This window comes from Haliotis cracherodii, unplaced genomic scaffold (assembly GCF_022045235.1).
Source record: "Haliotis cracherodii isolate W230 unplaced genomic scaffold, xgHalCrac1.p SCAF_13, whole genome shotgun sequence".
Taxonomy (NCBI): domain Eukaryota; kingdom Metazoa; phylum Mollusca; class Gastropoda; order Lepetellida; family Haliotidae; genus Haliotis; species Haliotis cracherodii.
This window is the reverse complement of record NW_027266268.1, coordinates 9,117,253-9,133,297: the sequence shown is the minus strand read 5'-3', so window position 1 is coordinate 9,133,297 and position 16,045 is coordinate 9,117,253. Positions and strand designations below refer to the sequence as shown.

Genomic DNA, 16,045 nt, shown 5'->3' with positions numbered 1-16,045 from the left:
GAGTGTTAACTGACCTTAAAAGTCCAGTTTCCATGCTGTCCAAACTCAGGTGGAATTCCTGGGCTCAATCATAGCGCCTCCAGGGGCTATTACAAGTTGTGTCCCTTCTATGCCTCTCCTATAGACCAATCAGATTCCACCTCTCGTATCACTTGCATTTGCGTCAAACAAAATGGCGGCGCCCAGTCAAAACGATCTGATCGACAATCAAGATCTATATTGTGATAAAACGGGTCTTACATCGCATCAAATCATGTGAGCACCTTGATTAAAGACTTGAAAAGATTTGAAAAATATCTGTTGACAACTAGTTGGCACTGCACACATGCTTTGCAAATCCTGCAACCGACTGAAATCGGCATTACTCTTTTCGAACCGGATTTCTTTTTCATTGCATCATTTTGATTGGAATATGCATAGACTCGTTAGTCCAGCCAAATTCTAACCAGCCTAGTTCGGAAAGGGTGGAAACTGGACTTTTACAGTCAGTTAACTCTCTTGCCTCGGGAAGATGAAAATGACACTGCTGTGTTTGATGATCTCATGGCCACACAGAACAACTTTTTGTCAAGCATTACTAATACTATTTATTTTAATACATGTATTAACATTGTTTCAGTATACTTGGGTGAGGGATAATTGTTTCAGTGGTAATGCCAATTGTTTCAGTGATAATGCGGGTTGTGTATACGAACTACGAGGTAGCGGTTCTGTATACGTGCTACGGCTTCGGGACAGATGGAACCTGTCCTCGGAACAAGTTGACTGTGGAGGTGCTGTCTCGGGAAAAGGGGATAGAGGACGCCACATTGACCAGCATGTACTTCTACGTCTCCAACCTGTGTGTGGAGATCGATGACCTGGTCACGTACAACTATAGTGAGCAATAGAGCAAATGTCCCCCTGAACCCAACATGATAATTGTCACAAAACAGTTTATCATGATTTTTAATATATCTGGTGTGAAATGTTCGTGTGAGTCTGTAATTGTTGTTAAAGACAGGCAGAAATATTCAAGTTACAGTCGAACCTCGTTATCGCTCATGTACCGAAATTTTGAAACTATTGTCCGGTCCCGACCACCTCACTATATTTAAGAAATACAAACGACGAGTGGGAGTTGTTTATCGTACAATAAAACACTGCAGGGAGAATAAACCATGAGGGGCGCATATTTTTAATATGAGATATCATTATAATGTAGAGTGTCTTTACGGATGATTATGGAACGTACAAGCTTTAGAAATATCTACCCGTATTTACATAATGACTCCCTCAATAGAATCCATCCTCTGCAATGTAGGACAAGTCAATTTTATGCACAGGTTGGTTTTCACCCATATTCTCACAATCCTCACGTCAATTACCTTTTCTCCCAATGCCGATTGTCATATCTCTCCCACTTTTGGGTGCTACCATTCATCTTCTTTGCCCAGCTTCATTGTTCTTTGCGATTTATCGCGTAGCTATCTTATATAAATACCTATATATTTACCCACTTATCTCGGATTCGAGAAAAAATTACAACGCACAGTCTAGAGCCTTGGACCTGGTCCCAAATTTGATTTTACTGTTGAATATTGTACCTTTTTCCTGGTGTTGGCATTGTCCACATTAACAGTTTTGAGAAGAGCAAGTAAATCTAGTACCTCTCCACACACGTTAAACATAGCTGTAAAAGTACATTGCAATATAAACCAATTATGTACTTTTATCTCGTTATCTTGAATGTCTGGATATCTCCAAGTTACAACACGGTCCAGTTAGGTTCAAGATAATGGAGTTCGACTGTACATGTGTATCACAGTTTCCTGTTGATAACAGAGTCTGGGCCAGGAAAAGCAGTGACTGTAACCATGAGCCATGAACAACACCATTGGGGCATGGAGATACACTAGAGGGCTATAGGTATGGCAGAGACTAACAAGAAGTAGCCTCTGATGGTGGGAGAGCTATATGGTGCACTGTCAGTTGTCATGCAGCTATTCCAAAACATACAGATCTGTGATCCGAACTCATGACCAGCAGATCCTGACAGGACAAGGGATACAACTATGTACAGTAATATCGATAAGTTCACTAGACAATCCATGGTGACACAAGTCTGTGCAACCCTAATGATCAGATCACTGGACAACCCATGGTTCCTCCACTTAGAAAGGGAGCGAACTCTTTACAGACATTGACAAATTTGGTGATACCCACTGGTATTTGTGTATGAGGGCAAGGTGATATCAATCCTCCACTATGGTCCAGTGTCTCCTGTAGCTGTGAGTAACAGCTGATGTTGAGAGACCCCGCATCACCCACATTGTGATTGCTGTTTCAGATCTGTGTGAAGCCCCGGAGGTGGATGAAGACTCAATTCAACGGAAGATCTGCACCTTTGATGACATCCCTCTCACCCCCAACTTCGTCTTCCTGCAGGTAATGTCCCCATTGAGATGCTGCTGGGTGAGGGAATGGTGATTTATGCTGCAGTCAGCAATATTCCACCAGTAACGTTGTGTGTATGATGGGGCTTCAAATTCAGCGGGGGATGTTGATACTGAACTGAATAGTTGAGCTGTAGATGCTTGTTGTCAGATGGTTGAGCTGTAGATGCTTGTTGTCAGATGGTTGAGCTGTACATGCGTGTTGTCAGATGGTTGAGTTGTGCATGTTTGTTGTCAGATGGTTGAGTTGTAGATGCTTGACAGATGTTGAGCTGTAGATGCTTGTTGTCAGATGGTTGAGCTGCAGATGCTTGTTGTCAGATGGTTGAGCTGTAGATGCTTGACAGATGTTGAGCTGTAGATGCCTGTTGTCAGATGGTTGAGCTGTAGATGCTTGTTGTCAGATGGTTGAGCTGTTCATGCTTGTTGTCAGATGGTTGAGCTGAACATGCTTGTTGTCAGATGGTTGAGCTGTAGATGCTCGTCAGATGGTTGAGCTGTAGATGCTTGTTGTCATATTGTTGAGCTGTACATGCTTGTTGTCAGATGTCATTTGACTACATGCTTGTTGTCAAATGATTGAGCTCTAGATGCTTGGTGTCAGATAGTTGAGCTGTACATGCTTGTCGTCAGATGGTTGAACTATGAATGCTTGTTGTCAGATGGTTGAACTATGAATGCATGTTGTCAGATGGCGGGCCTGTGGTACGAGGTGGCGCGGACTCGCTTCACCTTCAATAAGATGGAGTCCAGCGTGTTGTTCTACAGGTACCAGGCGGACACTGGCCACCTCGACGGCCTCTACACCGGCAGCATGTAAGTCTCCAGCACCTACAACCTCCTTCAATGTAATATCTATTGTTATCTAGTGAATCAAGTCGCAGCTTGGTTCCAGCGAGTACTCCAGTCAATGATCTTTCAGATTACACTGCATGTGCTTTAGCCCTGTGGGCGTCTACTCCACACATTGCTTCAATATCAAGCAACAGCAGGGTTAGCAGAAAGTTCATTTGACGCCCATGAGTTATACACTGCTTCATTGAAATACATTATTCAAATAGTAACCAATCACTGTTACACTGCATAGTGGCAATATGTATTCCTGGGTGAAGGAGGAACTAGTGTATACAAACTAGGGCTGGAACGAGTCCAAATTTACTACCTAGGTAACCCCCCCCCTATTATCCCCCCCTACCCGGGTACCCACAGTAGGTGTCAGGATATGTCTCAAAATGACCGATTGGGAACATTTTTAGAATAGCCCTGACAAAACGTATTTAGATACATGTATTAAACAATCTGGTCATTCATACACTGAAGTTGAATTAAGTTATATCTTTATTCAACCATATGAAAAATCAGAAGGAATGGGTGCATAGTCAGAAAGAAATGCGAACATGAGTGACTTGTAGTGTAACCATAGAGTTCTAGATAATTTTTCTCAATAAACAATATATCACATGACTAACCATGGGTCATAGTCAGTACCTACCCGACCCTGGTACCCGAGTTACCCGTCCCAGATCTAATACAAACACACAGTATAAGTGATGGATCATCACTAACAACAGTTGCAAATTTGGCCAAAGACATGAAAAGACAGAGAAAACAGCTTCTGGAAACTGTGTGTCATGGGGAACTAAAGTAACTTGCTAATTATCGAAAATTTCTCCCTGATGTAAGTACCGACCTTTTGTCAAGCCGTTTACCACAGGAGGGAGTGCTAAGTATTCAGTGATTTTTTGTCTCTTCTGCCTAAATATGCCTGATAATAAGATCATCAGATCATAGAGGGCAAAGCAGTCTCATGAGTTTCAGGAGGACACAATGGCCCAGTGTGCTCTGAAGGCTGTGTATTTCCCCGTGCCAGTATTCACTAGTCAAGGTCTCAAAATCCCTGAATCAGCCTGATTTTTCACATTGATCTGTCTTAGACTTTCACAGGTTTAGGCTTTCCTAACACAGTTAGATGGATGTAACTAAATACTGTGTAAAGCTGGTATAAAATCACTCACTCTCTAGCTCACTGTTTCAGGAAGGGTTTCTGCCAGGACCCTCTGTCCAGTCTGACCAAACTCCACACAGGGAATCATCCCGATGCTTATCTTCTCGGTCGCCTCGGCGGGAAGGACAGCGTCTACCCCTGGTGTAAGTGTACTACCCCACAACACAGTGTAGACGAGAGTTATTTCCCCTGCTACACAGTGAAGAAGAGTTACTTCCCCTACAACACAGTGTAGAAGAGTTACTTCCCCTACAGCACAGTGTAGCAGAGTTACTTCCCCCACAATAGCATCACAGTTTAGAAGAGTTACTTCTCATACAACATCATGTGGAAGAGTTATTTCCCCTACAACACATTGTTGGGGAGTTACTTCCCCTACAACAGCGTAGCAGAGTTACTTCCCTCACAACAGTGTAGAAGAGTTACTTCCCCAACAACCCAGTACAGCAGAGTTACTTTCCCGACATCACAGTGTAGAAGAGTTACTTCCCATACAACACAGTTTAGCAGTGTTTAGCTCACTAGTAAAACTTTGGGCTAAAAGCCTTAGTTTGACTAGCTCAATCACTGTTTCCCTCAGGTTTCACTATGTCAACCAAAACCTCGGAGTAATGTTTTATCCTTTACATATCTCTCCAGAAAATACTATGAACCAGAATCATGTATAATTAATCTCTGCAAATAAAAGAATGTTGCAAGATGGTATTTTTTGCAGTCAGCTTCAAGATCATCCATTTTGACGGCAAGTACCTCATGTACTACGCCTGCTACACCACCAGCGACGACGGGACGTGTCCGCGAGACAAGACCGAGGTCACACTACTTGGACGGGAGCAGGGACTCAATGATGAGATCAGATCTCAGATTCCAGCTCTGATGAGAGGCATGTGTCTCAAGCCAGCCGACCTCGTCACATCCATGGCTAGTGGTGAGTCGACTTGCAATAGAATTACTCTGTTCAAAGACTTCTTGGTTCGTGGTGAGTCGACTTGCAATAGATTCACTCTGTTCAAAGACTTCTTGGCTAGTGGTGAGTCGACTTACAATAGATTCACTCTGTTCAAAGACTTCTTGGCTAGTGGTGAGTCGACTTACAATAGATTCACTCTGTTCAAAGACTTCTTGGCTAGTGGTCAGTAGACTTGCAATAGATTCACTGTGTTCAAAGACTTCTTGGCTAGTGGTAAGTCGACTTGCAATAGATTCACTTGCCTCAAAGACTTCTTGGCTAATGGTGAGTAAACTTGCAATAGATTCACTCTGTTCAAAGACTTCTTGGCTGGTGGAAGTCGACTTACAATAGATTCACTCTGTTCAAAGACTTCTTGGCTAGTGGTAGCAACAACGCATTATTTTTCAGAACATATCCAGTGAACAGATATATTTTCAAAGTTAAAGTGCCTATGTCAGCAATATTCCAACTATGTTATGGCAGCCAGTAAATAATTGAGTATGAATAAGACAAACCAGTGATTGACAGAATGAGCAAACAGCAATGCATTCAGGCCAGGATGACAAGAGCCAGCTAAGCCACATACCCTAGCAAAGGTAGCTGGGGGTCAGTTCTATCCTGGAATCTCCACAGGGAAATGCATATACAGTACATTATAAAGAACACGCTTATAACGAATTTACGGATATAACGAAGTTACTTGTTTGGTCCCGACTATTTTCTGTAGTTATGCTGTATATATGCTTATAACAAACTACGGTTATAACGAACTAAACTTAGTAGTCCCTTTGAGTTCGTTATAACTGTACTTTACTGTACATGAAATGTAGTGCTCTGATTTAGGCTGCAAAACACAATTCTTCACTTCTGGGGTGTATGAACAGCAAAACTGTGTTTATTAAATCCAGGATTATTATTTATATTCCTATTTTACATACCTGACTGAAATTCACCTTATGTCAAGATGCAGTATTTACAGTTTTTGTTTTTTAATAACATTTACATTTTCTTTATCTACTCTAAAACTGAAAATTGCCAGAATGTCCATTTTTGCCCATAACTCATCTGTTTGTGTATTATTGTGAGATAACCTGGATGTTTGTTGTTTCAGTGGACTGCACCAGCTACCTGTTCCCAGACTTCCACAACTCCCCAGCAGGTGGGTCGCAGCCCAGCAATCATTGCCTCACTATTTGCAGTGCATTATTTAAGAAATAAACGACAAGTGGGAGTTGTTTATCTTATAATAAAACTGCAGGGAGAATAAACCACTGATAAACAACAGCCACGAGAAGTTTGTTTCTTATATGAGATCTCAACATTATTTACAACGTTATGTTCCAAAATTTACAGGCTCTATACATATTTACCTGTATTTAGATAATGATAACTCCCTCAATACAATTCGATCAGGGCAATGTCGGAAAAATCCATTTTGTGAACAGGGGGGTTAAGTTTAGTATTTTTCACGTCGATTATTTGATCCTTTTGTCTCAAAACGGATATCTTGCCCACTTTTGGATGAGACTGTTGGGCCATTGCATTTATCTGCATTACCCAGGTACATCTATGGGAAACAACTTACAACCCTCTCAAAAGTAATGTCATCCAATTTACGATATCATCACGTTGCGAGCGTATGTTTAAATCTCCAGAAATGACGTCATGAAGAACTATGCTTTATCGTGAAATAAACCACGCCTCGTTCTTCGTTGTTCGGCCATTGCATTTATCTGCATTATCCAGGTATATCTATGGGAAACAACTTTAATTACTACCTTTTCAAAAGTAATGTCATCCAATTTACGATATCATCAAGTTGCGAGCGTATGTTTGAATCTCCAGAAAATGAAGTCATGATAGAACTATGTTTTATTGTGAAATGAACCATGCCTCATTCTTCGTTGTTCTATGTGATTAATCGTGTTGCTATTGTATAGATCTAGATAATGGTCCTTGTTTCCAGGTGACAATGCAAATAAGGAGTGCTCTCCCTTAGCAGCAATGTCCGTCACTGAGGACATTGATGACAGAAATGTAAGTCTACAACATTATCTGGTCATGTTGATGTTGAGTCTACATACACTATCTAGTCAGTGAGTCTCCATTGTTACATAAACATGAGTCTACATACACTATCTAGTCAGTGAGTCTCCATGGTTACATCAACATGAGTCTACATACACTATCTAGTCAGTGAGTCTCCATGGTTACATCAACATGAGTCTACATACACTATCTAGCCAGTGAGTCTCCATGGTTACATTAACATTAGTCTACATACACTATCTAGTCAGTGAGTCTCCATGGTTACATGAACATGAGCTTACATACACTTCCTAGTCAGTTAGTCTCCATGGTTACATCAACATTAGTCTACATACACTATCTAGTCAGTGAGTCTCCATGGTTACATCAACATGTGTCTACATACACTATCTAGCCAGTGAGTCTCCATGGTAACATCAACATGAGTCTACATACACTTTCTAGTCAGTTAGTCTCCATGGTTACATCAACATGAGTCTACATACACTATCTAGTCAGTGAGTCTCCATGGTTACATGAACATGAGCTTACATACACTTCCTAGTCAGTTAGTCTCCATGGTTACATCAACATTAGTCTACATACACTATCTAGTCAGTGAGTCTCCATGGTTACATCAACATGTGTCTACATACACTATCTAGCCAGTGAGTCTCCATGGTAACATCAACATGAGTCTACATACACTTTCTAGTCAGTTAGTCTCCATGGTTACATCAACATGAGTCTACATACACTATCTAGTCAGTGAGTCTCCATGGTTACATCAGCATTAGTCTACATACACTATCTAGTCAGTGAGTCTCCATGGTTACATCAACATGAGTCTACATACACATCTAGTCAGTGAGTAATGTAAAATTAAGCCTTGTTTTTGGTCTTGTTATCAGTGAAATACAAATCATCTCAAACTTTTTAAATTCCCAGCTGGAAGTTTTTATTGACATTTGCTGCAGGTTGGGGCCGAATATCCAGACCCCTGAGCAGGTCTAGATACATCCCTGGCAAAGTAACTGTTGTATATAACACGACTGATCCTTCACTCTTTGTCGTCTGTAGTTGGTGGGGAAGTGGCGCAGCGCTGTTGACATCGGCTTCGGTATGGACGGACAATCTCGCTCGTTTAACATCACTATTAGGCGGCACACTGACAAGACATTCAAGATGAACTTGGAACAAAGGTAAGTCTTAGGGAGCAACTTAGCCAATCAGAAGAAAGCAAGTTATATTTCCCAGTTAGAGAGCAAATTAGCCATCCAGAAGAAAGCAAGTTATATTTCCCAGTTGGAGTTAATGTGACATATCTAGAGTAAGTATGTGAGTTTTTCAATGATACCACAATGTGTCAGTTTGATGTTGGGAGTAACATCCAAAGTGATGCAGGTCTTAGATTCAGTCCCATGACCATGGGTTCCAGGCATGCCTGAGCAACTAGTCACAGACCCCACATACCCTGAAGATCCCCAACCTCATGGTGATATCCACATGTAACATGTTTCCGAGGCCCTAAATAATGCGTAACCATTTGCTTTATGACGTAATCAAGGTGGGTGATTTAAAGCTCACTGTTTGCCACTTGTCACTGAAGATAAGTTACAAATTAAGCTACATGGTAAAATTATTCAATAAATAATAAAACCTGCCTCCAAACTTACTTTTTCACGAATCTTGATTTGATGATAATTTTGCATCAGAAGAATCGTATGCGCCGATGATGTATTAGCTGTTGTTTGTAAACTTCCTGTCTGTAAGGTCATGTGACTGATCATGTTGTGCATCTATTTTTAACTTGATTGTCATGGAGGGGCGGGAATGATGTCATGGTAACAAGATGGCGCCTGACTGACTCGCCTCGCTTGGCGGGGCGTTATCATGATTATGTTGACAAGATGGTCATTTGACTATCCACTTGAAAACCGAAATAAATGTTCTCAAAGGTAAGACGTAATTTTAGCGTGTGGGATTGTTAATAGACATGTAATGAGAAATGCTTCTTTTAGGCTTGAAAACACAGTACACGAAGATATATATGCATGTGTTTCAGGGGTGACAACCGCTTCACCAACTACAGCGTCATGCTGAAGCCCCGGTGTGACTCCTTCAGCCACGGAGACTACATCAGCTCGCTCGGGTCGACCGTCATGGGGCAGTGGAGTATGTAGCACAGATTAAACAATATCGTTTGTCATGATATGACGACCATTGGGTTCTGTATAGCTCACCTGGATCGCGTGAGATGTATCTTCCTGAGGACAAGATTAGCTCACCTGGTCCAGGAGATGTAACAGTCTTTTGTCATGTATAGCTCACGGGAACTGAGGGGAGATTTTTGATCCACAGGTCAAGTGTTTCTCTGTGCAAGGTTAAACTTCTGTGTTCTTTGTACACACTGAGACAACTTTCATCACTGAATACAGAAGCTGAAGTTGAGGCAGCTATATAATATTTACTCACTCACTAACCCTGTTATGTCACATGTAGCTCACCTGAACAAGGAGATAATGACTTGCTTCACTGTGTGTGCAGGTAGCATGAGGTGGTTCACAGTTAAACAATATTCATTCACTCACTAACCCCGTATGTAATGTGTAGCTCACCTGGACAAGGAGATGATGACTTGCTTCACTGTGTGTGCAGGTAGGTAGAAGGTGGTTCACAGTTAAACAATATTCACTCAATAACCCCGTTATGTCACTTGTAGCTCACCTGGACAAGGAGATGATGACTTGCTTCTCTGTGTGTGCAGGTAGCCTGAACGTGGCTGACAGTTAAACTATACTCACTCAATAACCTCGCTATGTCACATGTAGCTCACCTTGACAAGGACATAATGACTTGCTTCACTGTGTGTGCAGATAGCCTGAAAACGGTTCACAGTTAAACAATACTCACTCACTAACCCCGTATGTAATGTGTAGCTCACCTAGACAAGGACATGATGACTTGCTTCACTGTGTGTGCAGGTAGCCTGAACGTGGCTGACAGTTAAACTATACTCACTCACTTACCTCGCTATGTCACATGTAGCTCACCTGGACAAGGAGATGACTTGCTTCACTGTGTGTGCAGATAGCCTGAAAACGGTTCACAGTTAAACAATACTCACTCACTAACCCTGTATGTAATGTGAAGCTCACCTAGACAAGGAGATGATGACTTGCTTCACTGTGTGTGCAGGTAGCCTGAACGTGGCTGACAGTTAAACTATACTCACTCACTTACCTCGCTATGTCACATGTAGCTCACCTGGACAAGGAGATGACTTGCTTCACTGTGTGTGCAGATAGGCTGAAGGTGGTTCACAGCTAAACAATACTCAATCACTAACCTCGCTATGTCACATGTAGCTCACCTGGACAAGGAGATGATGACTTGATTCACTGTGTGTGCAGGTAGCCTGAAGGTGTTTCACAGTGACGACAACACCCTGCTGCTGTACTGGTGTCTGAAGGAGCAGAGCAACGGAACGTGTCACAGCTCCGGCATCCGGGTCCTCCTCCTTGCCCGAGACCTGCCCCTGGAGGAGACGCTCAAACAGAATGTCCTCGGGAAGATCCAGGATGTTTGTGTCACGCCCCCGCCCCCGGCCCCCTTACCTGTTCTACAAGGAGTCATACCTGGAGCAGTGTTGGGCATGAGTCAGTAGATATCCCAACATACCGCATTTGACGTAATAAGCGCCCAGGGCGCTCTCAAAATTAGAAATAGGGGGCTCTTTTTAGAATATCATGTTGGTGAAAAAAACAGAGTTGAAAGATAAATTTCGTGGTTTATGCTGACAGCCTGAAATGTTTATGTACAACAGATATATTTTTCCAGAATTTAATTGCCCATAATTAAGGGTGCATATAACAGACAAGTGTGTATTATACGCGAATAAATAAGTCTTGTGTACATTGATCAATCGGAAGGAGTGCTAATTGGGATTGTTCACTAGCCAATATATCAGCAAATATCGCCATGGGCGCTTATTAGACCCCGGCGCTTATTACGTCGAATACGGTATTCACTTTCATACAAATGTAGGGTGTTTCTCCCACATCATGTCAACATTATAGAAATGAAATAATGTTCAAGCGGTGTTAAACCCAATTTATTAACTCATATCACACATGTAGATTTCGTCATGACTGTTACTAAATTAGGTGATATCAGCCAATTCTTTGTTAATCAGTTCTTGCTCTCAGTTTGTTTTTGTTTAAAAAAAATATTAATCAATTCTAGTTATTATCACACCTACAGGTTTCCCGTTTATATATCAAAATTATTTCTTTCTTATGGTACATAGGCGTAGATATATATATATGTATATGTATGAGGCAAGAAATAACCTTAATTTCTTTGTGGAAAAATTCGTTTGTCGAAAAATAAATTATTTTTACAGTAATTATTGAAAGGAATATTTTGGCATATTTTTAACAACAATAATTTAAAATGTATATAGTGAAAGCTGCAACTAAAAAAACACGATATTGGAATATATTATTCCTGGTAAGATAATAATTTTAGATCCTATTTCTTCCGACCATGGCATACAAATTCTTTGAAGTTGTGTCGTTGTTTACTTTTTAACTGAATCACTGGTAGATTGGGAGAAGTGTGTACAGCTGATTGCTATTTCTGGCTTTTTTTACGAGAATTTACACGGAAATCTTAATCTCTGCATATTAAACAATGCCTTCGAGAGCAGGAAATACAATTTAATTGGTAAATCATCATGTCTAGCGAGGTTTTATTTCAAATTTCGTATTTTTACTGACAAAGTTTGTTACACCTGTTCGTTCACCTGAATTTGCTGAAGCGATACAATGTGTTTTTTTAAAGTGCCTAACACTTGATAAATCTTTTTTACACTACGAATTATAAACAACTACTGTTTCAAACTCTGAGTGAGTGAGTTGGGTTTAAAGCCGCTTTTAACAGTATTCCAGTTATATCACGGCGTGTCAGCTTAATGTGGGAGGAAAGCCCGAAGTGATGCAGGTCTCAGACGTTTACCACACACCTAGAAACATAATCAGGGCGAACCGAGATTCAAACCCACAGCAACAGTTTTGTGGCATGACCAAGGTGAAAGTCATGAGGGCAGAAATGACACAACGCTATATTTTAGTCAAGTGTCAATTTCAATGAAAATTAGCTTGATTTGACCTGGGCCCACTTGCGCAAAGCGATCTTAGGGTTAAGATGATCCTAACTCCCATACTTTAACATAGGCTTACAATAATCTTAGTACTAAAATGGCTTTGTGCATGTGATCCCTGGACTTGAAAGTTCACCAGAATTAATTTTTATACTGCTAGTTTACACCAGCAGAAACATGGATAATTTGAGATAGCTGGTTGTGAAGACATGCATACTTATGTTATTGTGGCATCTAATACATGGTGTTACATGCTAGTGTGTGTATCGTGTACTGGTGCATCAATGACCCACAGCCACTGACGGACCTTCTTCTAACATGTCCTGATTTCATTAGGGGCAAGGCAAAGCCCGGACGACCGCTCAGACTACGTCACCCCCAGCATCTACACATCATTCTGTGCCATCGACAACATCCCCACCATCAACATCAGCCAGGAACTGGTGAGTACATCTCACTGTCCGGACCATGAGCAGTGAGTGAGTGAGTTTGGTTTAAAGCTGCTTTTAACAGTATTCCAGTTATATCACAGCGTGACAGCATAACGTGGGAGGAAAGCCCCAAGTGATGCAGGTCTCAGACGTTTACCACTTTGGTGAGATTCACGAGCACGGGTATGGTGCTGACAAACCTAGAAACATAATCGGAGCGAACCGGGATTCGAACCCACAATTTAAGGTTTCTGGCGTGCCCATGGGACGCAACTCTGCTCAGCGAATCGCGGCGCCTTAGACGACTGGGCTACCCGTGCCCCCCAACCACCACCATACCAACATAACCCATCAGTCATACTGTCTCCTCCATCAACATCAGCTAGTTACAGACTGGTATAGGTAAGACTGTAATGCCACTGCTCACTGGGGTCTCGTGTTTCAGCACTCTGGGTTGTCTGCACGCCAGACCCGATGCTGACTGTGGTCTTGTGTTTCAGCACTCTGGGTTGTGGTATGAGATCGCCCACACACCAGACCTAATGCTGACTGTGGTCTTGTGTTTCAGCACTCTGGCTTGTGGTATGAGATCACCCACACACCAGAACCGATGCTGACTGCGATCTTGTGTTTCAGCACTCTTGGTTGTGGTACGAGATCGCCCACACTACAGACCCGATGCTGACTGCGATCTTGTGTTTCAGCACTCTGGGTTGTGGTACGAGATCGTCCGCACCCCAGACCCGATGCTGACTGTGGTCTTGTGTTTCAGCACTCTGGGTTGTGGTATGAGATCGCCCACACACCAGACCCGATGCTGACTGTGGTCTTGTGTTTCAGCACTCTGGGTTGTGGTATGAGATCGCCCACACACCAGACCTAATGCTGACTGTGGTCTTGTGTTTCAGCACTCTGGCTTGTGGTATGAGATCGCCCACACACCAGAACCGATGCTGACTGCGATCTTGTGTTTCAGCACTCTGGGTTGTGGTACGAGATCGCCCGCACGCCAGACCCGATGCTGACCATGGACTCCACCATTGGCTACTACCTGCCAGTTGGTGGCGGCAATATGAAGATGGTGTACAGTGGAATGACGTGAGTACCTGGTTCCCTCATGGTTGATTTTGTGTTCTGGAGGGGGTATGGATTTCTGTTTTGGGATAGGGTTCTGGGTGGAGTGAGGGTGTTACTTGAGGCATAGATTTCTGATGGGGTATGAGTTCTGTGTTGGTCATGAGTTCAAGTTTGGGTAGGCTGGGTATTGGGTTAAGGTGGGCTATGGGTTCAAGGACAGTATGGGGTTTAGGTAGGCTATGGGTTCTAGGTGGGCTATGGGTTCTAGGCTGGGTATGGGATTAAGGTAGGCTATGGGTTCAAGGCTGGGTATGGGATTAAGGGCGGCAATGGGTTCTAGGCTAGGTATGGGATTAAGGTGGGCTATGGGTTCAAGGCTGGGTATGGGATTAAGGTGGGCAATGGGTTCTAGGCTGGGTATGGGATTGAGGTGGGCTATCGGTTCAAGGCTGGGTATGGGATTAAGGTGGGCTATCGGTTCTAGGCTGGGTATGGGATTAAGGTGGACAATGGGTTCTAGGCTGGGTATGGGATTAAGGTGGGCTACGGGTTCAAGGCTGGGTATGGGATTAAGGTGGGCTCTGGGTTCAAGGCTGGGTATGGGATTAAGGTGGGCTCTGGGTTCAAGGCTGGGTATGGAATTAAGGTGGGCTCTGGGTTCAAGGTTGGGTATGGGATTAAGGTGGGCTCTGGGTTCAAGGCTAGGTATGGGATTAAGGTGGGCTCTGGGTTCAATGCTGGGTATGGGATTAAGGTGGGCTCTGGGTTCAAGGCTGGGTATGGGATTAAGGTGGGCTCTGGGTTCAAGGCTGGGTATGGGATTAAGGTGGGCTCTGGGTTCAAGGCTGGGTATGGGATTAAGGTGGGCTATCGGTTCAAGGCTGGGTATGGGATTAAGGTGGGCTATCGGTTCAAGGCTGGGTATGGGATTAAGGTGGGCTATCGGTTCTAGGCTGGGTATGGGATTAAGGTGGGCTCTGGGTTCAAGGCTGGGTATGGGATTAAGGTGGGCTCTGGGTTCAAGGCTGGGTATGGGATTAAGGTGGGCTCTGGGTTCAAGGCTGGGTATGGGATTAAGTTGGGCTCTGGGTTCAAGGCTGGGTATGGGGTTAAGGTGGGCAATGGGTTCTTGACAGGAAGTATCTTCATCTGTCTTTCTGTCTCAGACCTGATGGCCAGTGCAAGGGACCCATGTTTGGTGACCTCCGACCTCGTTGTCCTCACAGCATCGATGGCAACTACCAGGGTCGGATCAAGATGCCGAGGATGTGGCTGTGGAGTGAGTAGATAGTTGAAGAGTGAGTGAGTGAGTTGACAGTTGTAGGAGTGAGTTGACAGTTCCAGGAAAAGGTGAGCATGTGAACGAGTAAGCAATTGTAGGAGTATGCAAGTGAGTGAGTGAAGAAAAGTTTACACCACAGTCTGAGGTTGACAAAATTATCCTAGCAGAGTGTACATATTTGGGTGAACGTGTGAGTATGTGAGTAACTGAGCAGTAGTGAGTGTGTTAGTGTGTGATGGTGAGAGCAGGACCTGAACCAAGCAAACAGGAGACTTCAGTCAGGCAAAATGTAAATCAAATTGCACATTCAGCTCACCCTTTTTCCATTGCAGCGTCGTGGAAGGTATTGTACACAGACTACGACCATGCCATGCTGGCCATGTCCTGCATGGACGAGGATGACAACGGCCTGTGTACTACCATGGGCACCAAGATGCACATCATGAGTCGGAATCACACCATCTCCCCTGACCTCCGGAACAAACTCAACCTCCTTGTGCAGTCGGCATGTGTCAACCCTTCCTCTCTTGTAGACACTACACATGATGGTGAGTTATAGGGACGGAGTCAGTATGGTTTAAAGCCACCTTTAGCAAATGTTCCAGCAATATCATGGCGGGCGTCCCCAGAAATAGGTCATCGAACTGGGGGTCTTCGGTGTGAAGAGCAAA

The 16,045-nt window shown here is 43.2% G+C and overlaps 1 protein-coding gene across 1 annotated transcript in view; it reads left to right on the top strand.

Moving 5' to 3' along the window:
* LOC139459584 (uncharacterized) overlaps positions 1–16,045 on the top strand; it is a 185,452-nt gene that overhangs the window by 167,046 nt on the left and 2,361 nt on the right. Inside the window, exons 65-78 of the mRNA XM_071241138.1 lie at positions 670–879; positions 2,330–2,427; positions 3,127–3,251; positions 4,471–4,583; positions 5,156–5,368; positions 6,504–6,551; positions 7,359–7,429; positions 8,501–8,622; positions 9,486–9,595; positions 10,834–11,079; positions 12,921–13,027; positions 13,992–14,113; positions 15,259–15,371; positions 15,707–15,922. Of these exons, the coding sequence (XP_071097239.1) occupies positions 670–879; positions 2,330–2,427; positions 3,127–3,251; positions 4,471–4,583; positions 5,156–5,368; positions 6,504–6,551; positions 7,359–7,429; positions 8,501–8,622; positions 9,486–9,595; positions 10,834–11,079; positions 12,921–13,027; positions 13,992–14,113; positions 15,259–15,371; positions 15,707–15,922 (1,914 nt within the window). The remainder of the gene's footprint in view (positions 1–669; positions 880–2,329; positions 2,428–3,126; positions 3,252–4,470; positions 4,584–5,155; positions 5,369–6,503; positions 6,552–7,358; positions 7,430–8,500; positions 8,623–9,485; positions 9,596–10,833; positions 11,080–12,920; positions 13,028–13,991; positions 14,114–15,258; positions 15,372–15,706; positions 15,923–16,045) is intronic.